Source organism: Peromyscus leucopus, chromosome 12 (assembly GCF_004664715.2).
Source record: "Peromyscus leucopus breed LL Stock chromosome 12, UCI_PerLeu_2.1, whole genome shotgun sequence".
Classification (NCBI taxonomy): domain Eukaryota; kingdom Metazoa; phylum Chordata; class Mammalia; order Rodentia; family Cricetidae; genus Peromyscus; species Peromyscus leucopus.
The window spans coordinates 46,022,174-46,032,439 of NC_051073.1; the positions used below are offsets into that span (position 1 = coordinate 46,022,174).

Genomic DNA, 10,266 nt, shown 5'->3' on the forward strand with positions numbered 1-10,266 from the left:
CACAGCTTGTATTTTAATTTTATTTTTAACTAAGCAATGTAAAACAAATCCTGACATATTAACTACATTAGCATTTTATTAGTAGTTATAACATTGTAGGGAAAGGTAAATAATCATAAAATTAAAGAATTTATCATTTACAACATGAGAGAGAAGAGTAGCAACATAATATCAAATAGTTATCCTTTAATCTTTCGTTAGAAGTTGAATATTACTGCAAATTTATGGGTTTCTTTTCTTCTCCAAAAAATACATATTTTTCTAAATCTTTTCTGGAAGAGTAAAAAAGCAATGTCAAGCCAGGTACATGCTCAAGCACACAGACTGCGTTCTCCGTCTGACGCCCTTTGCCATGGAAGCCCGAAGAACTCCCTGCAAGGGTTGGGTTTAGGTCTGGAGCAGTACAGTACAGAACGCTGAATGAGACTAGAGCTCTGACATGGCAGGAAGCAAGAACACCATCAAGGCACTTAAAGTTGTGTCCGGGAAGTACAAGTATCAAGGATGGGCAATTTGAGCCTCAGTGAGCAAGGGCTGCAATTACAGAAAAGAATAGAGATGCTTTCAATGAAAACCTCCTGAATCAATAACCAATTAAATATAATAGCAATATATAAAATTACATATAGAAATCATTATGTTCATTGTTTGGGGCAACAAGCAATTGCAGGGATGATCCTATTTACAGTACAAACATAAAAGGAATCACCCTAGGAATAAAATTAGCAAGACATGTAAGCTTCCTATATGGAAAACACTACAGAGTCTTGCTGAATGGCAGAAAACTGGGTCTTAAGTGAAAGGAAAAATAACCCCTTTCTCTGGTAGGACAACACATCAAATTATGGTCAATTTCTTTAAAAGTATTTTAATGAAGCTATAGTCTATAGTTTATAATGAAAAAAAAAAAAAACAAGAATATAAAAAGCAAGCAGCGATGAGGCTGGCCTAACCCTTTCAGACATTTCAATAGCTTGTACAGATTATAATTAAAACAGGGTAAATTTAGAATGTGACAATATCTAATCAATATGGAAAAGAAAAAAAACATAGATACAGACTAACTACCATGTAGAAATTTATATAGGTAGTATCCCACATCTCTGGAGGAAAGGACAGGGACTTTATAAAATGAACTATTGTTAGAATAGGCAGCTAGCCATTTGAAAACAGAAAAATTGGATGTATCATCATCTAGGTAGAATTTCCACCAGTCTTATCAATATGCAGAGACAATCAAATACAGAGTGAAGGGTATTCTAGAAGAACGCCCACGCCGGTCGATAGCAAGAAAACAGCAAGTAATAGAGGATGAGAAACTGCCCTAAATTGAAGGAAACTGAAGATAATTGACATCTAAATGCAGCATGTGATCGACTTAATCCTTGAATTAAATTGCACCAACAAAGAATGAAGTAAAAAAGAATGATTTTGGAACAATGGGGGGAATTAAAGCATATTAACTCTATCAGACTGAAGTTACTAACTTTTTTCCTAACTATTTCCTGTGCCCTGTATTTTAAGCCTGTGGGGTAGTAGTCAATATGGGCAATTTTGCTAGGTCCCAAGTACATGCACATACTTAGCAGACTTCGGGGACATTTTGTTTGTCAGAATCGCCGGGGTTGGGGGTTGATGTCGGAATCTAGTGATTAGAAACCAGGGATGCTGCAAAATACTCACTACAGCGTATCGACACACCCCAAGATCACCCAAACCAAACAGCCACCACCGCGGGTGGTTGAGAAACCCTGGTGAAGAAAGATTGCTTATTCTGAGAAACTAGGTTGCAGCACAGAACCTTGCCGTTTGCATTGGTCCCGTATGGGCGGTATTTTCTGGGTGAAGGCAGTGCCCACAACTAATTCAAAATCCTGTGTGTCCTTCCGCCCTCAAACACCAGGAGAGACCGGTTCTTAACCACTGCTCAGCAACCCGCCCGGCTAAGCGGTGGGTGGAGCCTGAGCAGTGGGCGGGGCCTGGACCGGCAACCCGCATGCGCAGAGCAGCCAGCCGCGCCCACGCCGCGCTACTACCAAAGTTGCAAAGCCGGGAGCGGACCGGTCAGAAAGGTGTAGATCCCGGCAACCGAAGAAAAGAAAGACCGCTCCGCGTTGGCTGCCCGGACCCGCGAGGAACCTCGCTCGAGTGGGAAGCGGCTCCCGCTGCTCTAAATCGGCTGAAGTGCTGTGAGTGTCCTCCTGTCCTACCTGGGCTGCGTCCTGACACCGAGTGGACTCCGCCCCCGGAGTCCGAGCATCCTCCACCTCCCCGGCATCCTGCAACGGCATCCTGCATCGCAGGAGGTATCCGGCCACCTCCCGCTCCTCGCCGGTTCCTCGCCTGCCCAGGTAAAAACTTTACATGCCTTAAGATCCGTCTGGAGAGTCGCCGATTACAGAGTCACCAGTTCTGTGGGTCCGTCCGCTCCCCCGCCCCCCCCCCAAAGAGCCAAATCTGTCACATACTCGTCTTTCACAACCTTGTAGAAGAGGAGGAAACACCCACTCACGGCCTCGTGGGAGCCTTACACGCTTGCAGATTGCAATGGCAGGCTAATTCTTCACTTTGTGGGAGCCTCGCTGAGCCCTGCGCCGCTGCCCTGGTGCTGGCAGAAACGACCCAGGTTCTGTAAGGATGCTCAGGCTTGACTTGCTCAGGCTCTGCTCACCGCCCCGGGAATCCCACGCACCTGGTTGCTCCTCCTCCCAGGGCCTGTTGCTTGGTAAGTTCCTGCCTGTCAAGACCACCAGGAACCCCTCTGAACAGTAGCCACACCGTCTAGTCTTTTATTCTGAAATAGCAGTCGCTTCCCATGGGAAGCAAAAATTCTACATTTTGGTTAAATTAGCTTAGTGTAGAAATAATACAAGATAAACTATTATATTTTGATAATTGCTCCATTGTTGTGATAATATATCCAGTGTGATCATTTGAAAAATAATGAAAAGTGTATAGAAGAATGTTGAAATTATTCTACATAATCCCAATACATTTAAAAGAACTTGAAAATATTTATGTATTCTTTTAGTCCTTTTTTTTCCCAGTGCTTACTTGGTAAGACCACTTACTGAACAGCTAAGTTTTTAAAGCTATTTAACGTGTTGAAAGAGAGCATAGAAAATAGCACACCAATTACAAATACCGTTCGGTACGTAAACAAACATATTCTGGCAACCACATCTAGATAATGTAAACTGTTACAAGCATCCTTCATCCCAGTCAGTAGCAAAGATAGCACACTCTCCCTAAATATAGACATTGCCTTAACCTTAAGTATTCTAGACATTGTTTTTTCTGTCATAATAGTTATTCATCAAATAGTCTATAAGACCTGGTCCTTTTGTTCCATAATATATTTGAGTTCATGCGTGTTGTTCCATGTAATGAGTCTTTGAAATACTGCTTTACTCTTCATGTTGTATGGCCTCCAGTTTTTTTAATATACACAAAATATTTTATTAATAATGGTACTTATGAGATATAGTTCATGTCATACAATTCATCCATTTAAAGTATATGACTTTTTTTTTTTTTAACTATATTCACTTTGGGCAACCATTACCAAATTTTAGATCACTTTCATCACCTGCAAAGCAACTCCATATCCTTTGCTTATTACCCTTTGAAGTTGCTCCCTATCCCGTTCAGCCCCAAACAACCAATAATCTCGCCTATTGCCATCATTTTCTACTGGTTGAATAGTAAGGAAGTGTTTTGTGCCTCATCTCCCATAGTGATACTGTACATTTATTCTTACAAATAATATTCACATGAATAAATATTAGTTTTGTATCTTTTTACGTAGATACATTCCTCTAGATAGATATGCCTGCATGTTGAATAGCTCAGACGTGGCCAGTGCTGTGGCTCAGTTATATTTACAGCACGAGCTTTTCAAGTTCACAGTCCCACTCGCCTTATGTGATAAGACCTCAGTACCCCACACCTTTGCCAACATTCAGTGGTTGTATGGTGTTAATTTATAAATCTTTGCTGACTGATAACAGAAAGGGTCTATCAGGAAATTATTAAGCCACTTACATATCCTCTTTAGTAAAGGGCTCTTTAGTTATTTCTATTGTCTGTCATTTATACTTGACTTCACACTTACGAATTCCAGCTGTGTTGTTCCACAAACAAATGTATTTTTCTCTTCTACACTTTGTATTTTAACCATCTCATTGTTAGATTTTTTTAATTAATGTATGTAGTTTTTTTCCACAAGGTCAGTACTTTTAGTAACCTATAAATAATCATTTCTTGACCACAAGCTCACAAGGACATTTGCCTATATTACCATCTTATGTGTGAGAGTGTTTGATCTACTACCTAAAATTAATTTTGGAGTCTTGTGTAAATTTTTTTTAATTTAATTATCCAGTTGACCTAAATCTTCCTTAAGCTCCTCGAATTATTCTACACTATCACCTTGATCACAAACCAAAGGAAAACAGATGTATAGAGGCTAGGGTTAATAGAAAAGGAATGTCGATAGCATGACAAGTATATTAAAGGAGTCTTACTAAGGGCTGATTTCATAGGTAAAGACATAGGGAATTTCAAGAGAAATACAACCGACATAAAAAGGATGAGATGGAAACCCTAACTGGACAAATAACTGAAATCGTCAGAGATTATCAGTAGAGTTGACACACGAGATGTACTTTACTAAACGTGAACAGTCAGGAGAATTTGTCTGAATTTAAAGTACATAGAGGAAAACGTTGTTTGTTGTTGTTTAATAGCTGGAGTTTCAGTGACTTATAAAATAGTATTAGGCAACCTAACACACATGAAAATCCCAGAAGGGAAGGAGACAGAGTAAGGAGTGGAAAGCTATTGAGAAGATAATTGTTGAACTCTCAATTTTACTAAATACATTTTTTTTTCCAGAATTCCTGTTTATAACAGAGAATTGATCCAGAAACCAAGTTTGCCATCAATGGAATTAACTGTTCTCATAAATAACTTAGTAGTTTTATATCTATTTAGAGAGCTATATATTTTATATCTGTTTTAAGAGTGATTTAAAAGTAACACAGTTAAATGGAAAGGTACCTTGCAGAATTAGAATTGTGTTGTGTGTTGACTGTACTTTAGCGTAGGCTCACACCGTCACACCAATCTGGACAAAATGTCTTCTCAGGTCTTCAGAACACTTCCTCAGTGCCCAGCATAGCTTGAGAACCTCGATCACACAGGCTGCCTTTGCCTCCTCTTCATGCCTTTCTTCGCTCATCTTTTAATGCTTAAGTCTCAGACCACACTGGCATCCCTCCAGCTCAGGGCTCCCAGAATTGTGTCTCCCTCCCTCTCCTGAATGCTCCTCTCCCAAATATCCTCTGGCTGACTTTTTTTCTTCTTCGGGTCTTTGTTGAAATCTTATTTTCTCAGTGAGGCCTGAGAGGGAGAAAAGAAAAGAAAGAAACAAAACAAAAATCTTGCATATTCTCTCTTCTGTGTGCATTAATTTGCTAGGTCCTGACAGCTAATACACAGAGTAAATGGCCTGCTTACGTGAAACTTGTTGGTTGTGGGGGCTAAAAGTTCAAGGTCAAAGTGTTGGTAAGTTTGGCTTCTCCTGAGGCTTTGTTCCTGTGTGCAGGATCTGGAGTCCAGACTTCCTCTTGGCAAGGATGTGAATTGGAGAGTAGGGGCCACCCTGAGGTCCTCACTTAAATCATTTCCTTAAGTCTCGACTCCAGGGCTGGAGAGATGGCTCAGGAGTGAAGCACTTGGCAGCTCTTCCACGGGACCGAAGTTCTGTTCCCAAAGCCCACCTCAAGCAGCTCACAGCTTCTTGTAACTGCATCTTGGGGGTGGGCATCTAACACTTTTCTTGCCTCCATGGGCACCTCCATATACCTAACGCACAGACACATGAACATATTTAAACATACAATATCCAGGTACACAAGTTATGAGGCCCTGGTGGTGAGGACTTACATAGAAGAATTTTGGAGAAGTAACAGAATTTTGTCCATACTGCCATCCATAGTTTATTTCTGTCTATAGTTCTTATTTCAAATGTAATATGCTTTAGGTACTAATTTTATTGGTTTTCTCATCTTCTGTCCCACTAGAACTTTTATGAGAGAGCAGTTGTAACCAGTGTTGTTCTCTGTAGTGTCCTTAGAACCTCATGAGTTTAAGCAATAAGAACAATAAATAGAATTGTTAACGCCTCTACCCCGGGGTAGCATGTGAGCAGTCTTAATTTATTCCTAGTAGCTCACTAGTATCTCTGTGGACCTTCTGTAATTCTTTTCATGAATGAAGAAAACCCTCTAAGTATTTCAGTGAAGCAGACATTTTTAAAGTTATGTTCAATTTTCTTAACAGAAAAAAATTATAGCAGTGAAAGATGTAGCCTTTTACCAAGGAGTCTTAAGAACAGAACGTGGTGTGCTTGTTTCCAGAGCAACCAAGAGCTTTTTCTGATTAATTAGAATGAGGACTCATCCACATTACCCTGGAGTATCCATCCAAATTGCCAAGGACCCTTCTTACTCGGGAAAAGTGCTCAGAGCCGTCATCCCAAAGAAAATTGCCTATTCAGTCACAAGCTAACCTGTACCACCTTTCTGTTTTTCTTTAGGCGGTCAGGCTCAGAGTGGACTGTGAGCTTTCAAAAAGGACAAAGATGGAAGCCACCAACAATGCAGCCAACCGAATGAGCATTGCTTTGTAGTTTGCACAAAGTCAAGCCAATTATATTCCAATATTATGTAATAACAGCAGCCTGCTAACCTACTGCTTTGTTCTAGGTTAGTCTTGAACGTAATGCCTGAAACAAAAGGTAGATGCATTCTACTTGGGAATGTGATTGCAGAGAACAGGGAGGAAGGACGGGGTGGCGTGGAGGGTGTTGAATCTGGGCACATAGCAAAGAAAAGCCAATGAAAGCAAGGTAGCATTGTCAAGAGTTCACTGTTGTTAATGCTGTGTAAGGCAGGAGCATATCACGATTCTTAATAAATTTTGTCTCACAAATGTCTTTCTGATAGACAAGAGAGAGAAGCATTTGTCTGTCAGCAGCCATCTCTGTGTTGAGGATTGCTCCCTTGAGATGCCAACTCTGCCATCCCTCGATTTGGTACCACAGCATCAGAGAAGCCTTGGGTTAGGAGCTGGATGCTTGGAACGATGCTTGAAGCACTGTTAACAAAGAACAGGGTCCGACTTTCCAGAACTGTAACCTGAATCCAAAGTTGTAAAGGCCTGAGCAGTAAGAGGCCTGTCATAGCCTGCGCAATAATACACTTTTAGGCCTGAATAAACCTGTTCCCACTTCTTCCTTCAATCGCCTTATGTAGACAGGGTGGGCAAAAGGAAGATTAAATATATTAGAAGGTGTTTGTTTATAACAGGTTTAACCTCGTCATGTTCATTTATAAGAGAAAACAACAGTGGAATTTGGAAAATTAAGAAATTATTCTTGCCAGGTGGTGGTAGCGAATGCTTTTAATCCCAGCACTCATGAGACAGAGGCAGGTGGATCTCTGAGTTCAAGGCCATCCTGGTCTACAGCGTGAGTCCCAGGACAACCAGGGCCACACAGAGAAACCCTGTTGTGAAAAATATTTTTTTTTTAAAAAAAAAAAAAGGAAAGGACAAAAAAGGATTCTATTTGAAATGTTGTGTAGCTAGAGTTTTCTTGCCTTGCCCACAGTCAGGACAAATCTCTCTCACCCGCCAGTCCCACAGCCGCTCAGACCCAAGCAAGTAAACACAGAGACTTATATTGCTTACAAACTGTATGACCGTGGTAGGCTTCTTGTTAACTGTTCTTATAGCTTAAATTAATCCATTTCCACAAATCTATACCTTGTCACGTGGCTCGTGGCTTACTGGCATCTTTTCATGCTGCTTGTCAGGGTGGCAGCTGGCAATGACTCCTTCTGCCTTCCTGTTCTTTTATTTCTCCTCTCTGTTAGTCCCGCCTATACTTCCTGCCTAGCCACGGGCCAATCAGTGTTTTATTTATTGACCAATCAGAGCAACTTGACATACAGACCATCCCCCAGCACAGCCAAGTGCAGACCATCTCTGACACCTGCACTCAGGCCCGTGGTCCTAATCATCCTCTATGCAGACCTGCTGGGTAAAGCCACAAGGAACCCGAGAACAGGCTCCCACAGGACATACACAACATCCCACAGCAATGTTGGCTCTCTAGGGAGTGGTGTTGGTTGCCATATTCTCTCATGCAGTTTCAGGAACAATCATTAATTGTTTTGGGTGGGGAAGACTGAAAAAAGAAAACTATTTCTTGTGTGTCTGAGAACTTGGTAAATTATTGTCATAGACTTAAGATACTGTCTTCTATTTTTGTGACTCTAGGGACAGAAACCATGACTAATGGAGACAAACTGGTAGAAACCCAAGGAGAAAAGCATTGGGATAATTCCCATCATATGAAGGGTTAGCATTAACATTTGTCAGAATATGGGGGACTGCATGATTTATCTATTCTTCCTCAAGAAATAGTGTGTCATCCACATCTTACTAATCTTCAACATTCTTATTAACTGGTTTTAATAAGATGGTAATAAGAAAGCTTGTGAGCCTTTCAGCTCAGTATGTGTTGAGTTCTACTGAGTATATAATATTGTCATATGCCTGTGAGCAAGTCATAGTGTAAAATAATACACCCAAACACTGGGTCACAATCCAAGTTTCAGTAGCCATATTTAATATGAATAAAACTGAAGATCAAGTGTATAAAGATGCTGAAGGCTTCCAAATGTTTATGATTTATGGAGCAAAAACCCCAATGACTAATGAGTCAATAAATGACATTAGAAATTAGAATATATTTTTAAATAAATTGTGATTTCAAAATACTATGAGTTGGTGTGAAATTGAATGCTTAGGGGACCTGAATATAGGGATACATGTTTGTAATCCCAGTACTTAGGAAGCAGAGGCAGGAGTTCAAGGTCATCTTTGTGTACATTAAGAATTCAAGAGAAGCTGATCTAGGCTACATGAGACCCAGCCTTAAAAAAAAAAAAAGCTCAATGGAAAGATAGCTCTAAATGTGTTTATGCAGAAATACTGTGAAAAGATCGTTAATGTTTTAAAAAGCCAGGGGTGAACTTGGGATGGAGTGCTCACAGAATCCAAAGGGGGGTGTTAGATTCCCTGGAACTGGAGTTAACAGATGGTTATGAACTACCCCATGTGGGTGCTATGAACCAAACCCCAATCATCTACAAGAGCAACAAGAACCCTTACCTCTCAGCCATCTCTTCAGGCTCTGGCTTTTTGGTATGTAGCTTTCTGGGTGTTTGCGCCCACAAATTTGCTGAGTTGAGACAAATACTGAAGTTGAATGGGTGGCATGAATTTTCATGACAAAGTACCAAAGAGGTGGGAAGACAGGCAGACAGAAGCTTCCAGAAATCTACAAAGAGATCATTGTGTACCTTTTGTTCAGCACTCAGCTTCCTACTTCTCAAGGCTGGCTGGAGATTAGGACCAGTTCATTTCCAGCCAGCCACAGCTGACAGTCCTCTCTGAGAACAGGCTCCCTGAAAAGTTATGCACAACACCAGTGGGGCTCAACTGGCCAGATTAAAACTACTCCACCCAAAAAGGAACTTAAGAACAAGCTTGAATAGTATCCTACTGATCCAATATAAATTCCTCCCAGAACAAAGTACAAGTTTGTTAGTCCAGCCCTCCCAACAAGCACTTACAAAGACTCAATTATATTTACAAGGCTCTCATTTGGGGAAATGCCTGTCAGAGTTGAAAAGGAGAGGAAGCCAGTGGAGGTGGAGTGTTTAGGTCTTACAACCTACTTCACCCTGTGCATGACTGGGTATACCTATCAACTGGACTGGGCTTGGTGAAGCATCGTTTCTGGGTGTGCCCGTAGGGTGTTTCTGGAAGAGATTAACATTTTTGCTAACAAGTGAGTCAAACATATTGTGGTCCTCAGTGTGGCTGGGCATCTAAGCTATAGAAGACTTGAATGAAGCCCAAACAGATGGGAAGTTGAGTTCTTTCTCCACCTGACTACTGAAGTGAGGCATTCATCCTTAGACCTGGGCTGGGTCTGACACAATCAGTGCACTTGGGTCTCTGGCCTCCAGGTAGCAGCAGATCATGGGACTTTGCCTGTATGGTGGTATAAATCAATTGTTTATCATAAATATCTGAGTGGATAGATGGATGGATCCTTTTGGTTCCGTTTCTATGGGAAACCCTGATAGAGAAAGACAGACTATCAAGATGGTTGTGCTACAGCACAAT

At 41.0% G+C, this 10,266-nt stretch overlaps 1 protein-coding gene across 1 annotated transcript; it reads left to right on the top strand.

Annotated features, from left to right (window-relative positions):
- Positions 1-1,996: 1,996 nt before the first annotated feature.
- On the top strand, positions 1,997-7,306 carry LOC119088831. Its single transcript, XM_037209982.1, has 2 exons — positions 1,997-2,725; positions 6,602-7,306. Exon 1 carries the CDS (start codon positions 1,997-1,999, stop codon positions 2,633-2,635), a length of 639 nt encoding a protein of 212 aa, XP_037065877.1. The 3' UTR covers positions 2,636-2,725; positions 6,602-7,306.
- Positions 7,307-10,266: the final 2,960 nt, after the last annotated feature.

Coding starts and splice junctions, on each gene's coding strand:
- LOC119088831 (XM_037209982.1), top strand. CDS start 1,997: ATGCGCAGAGCAGCCAGCCGCGCCCACGCCGCGCTACTACCAAAGTTG.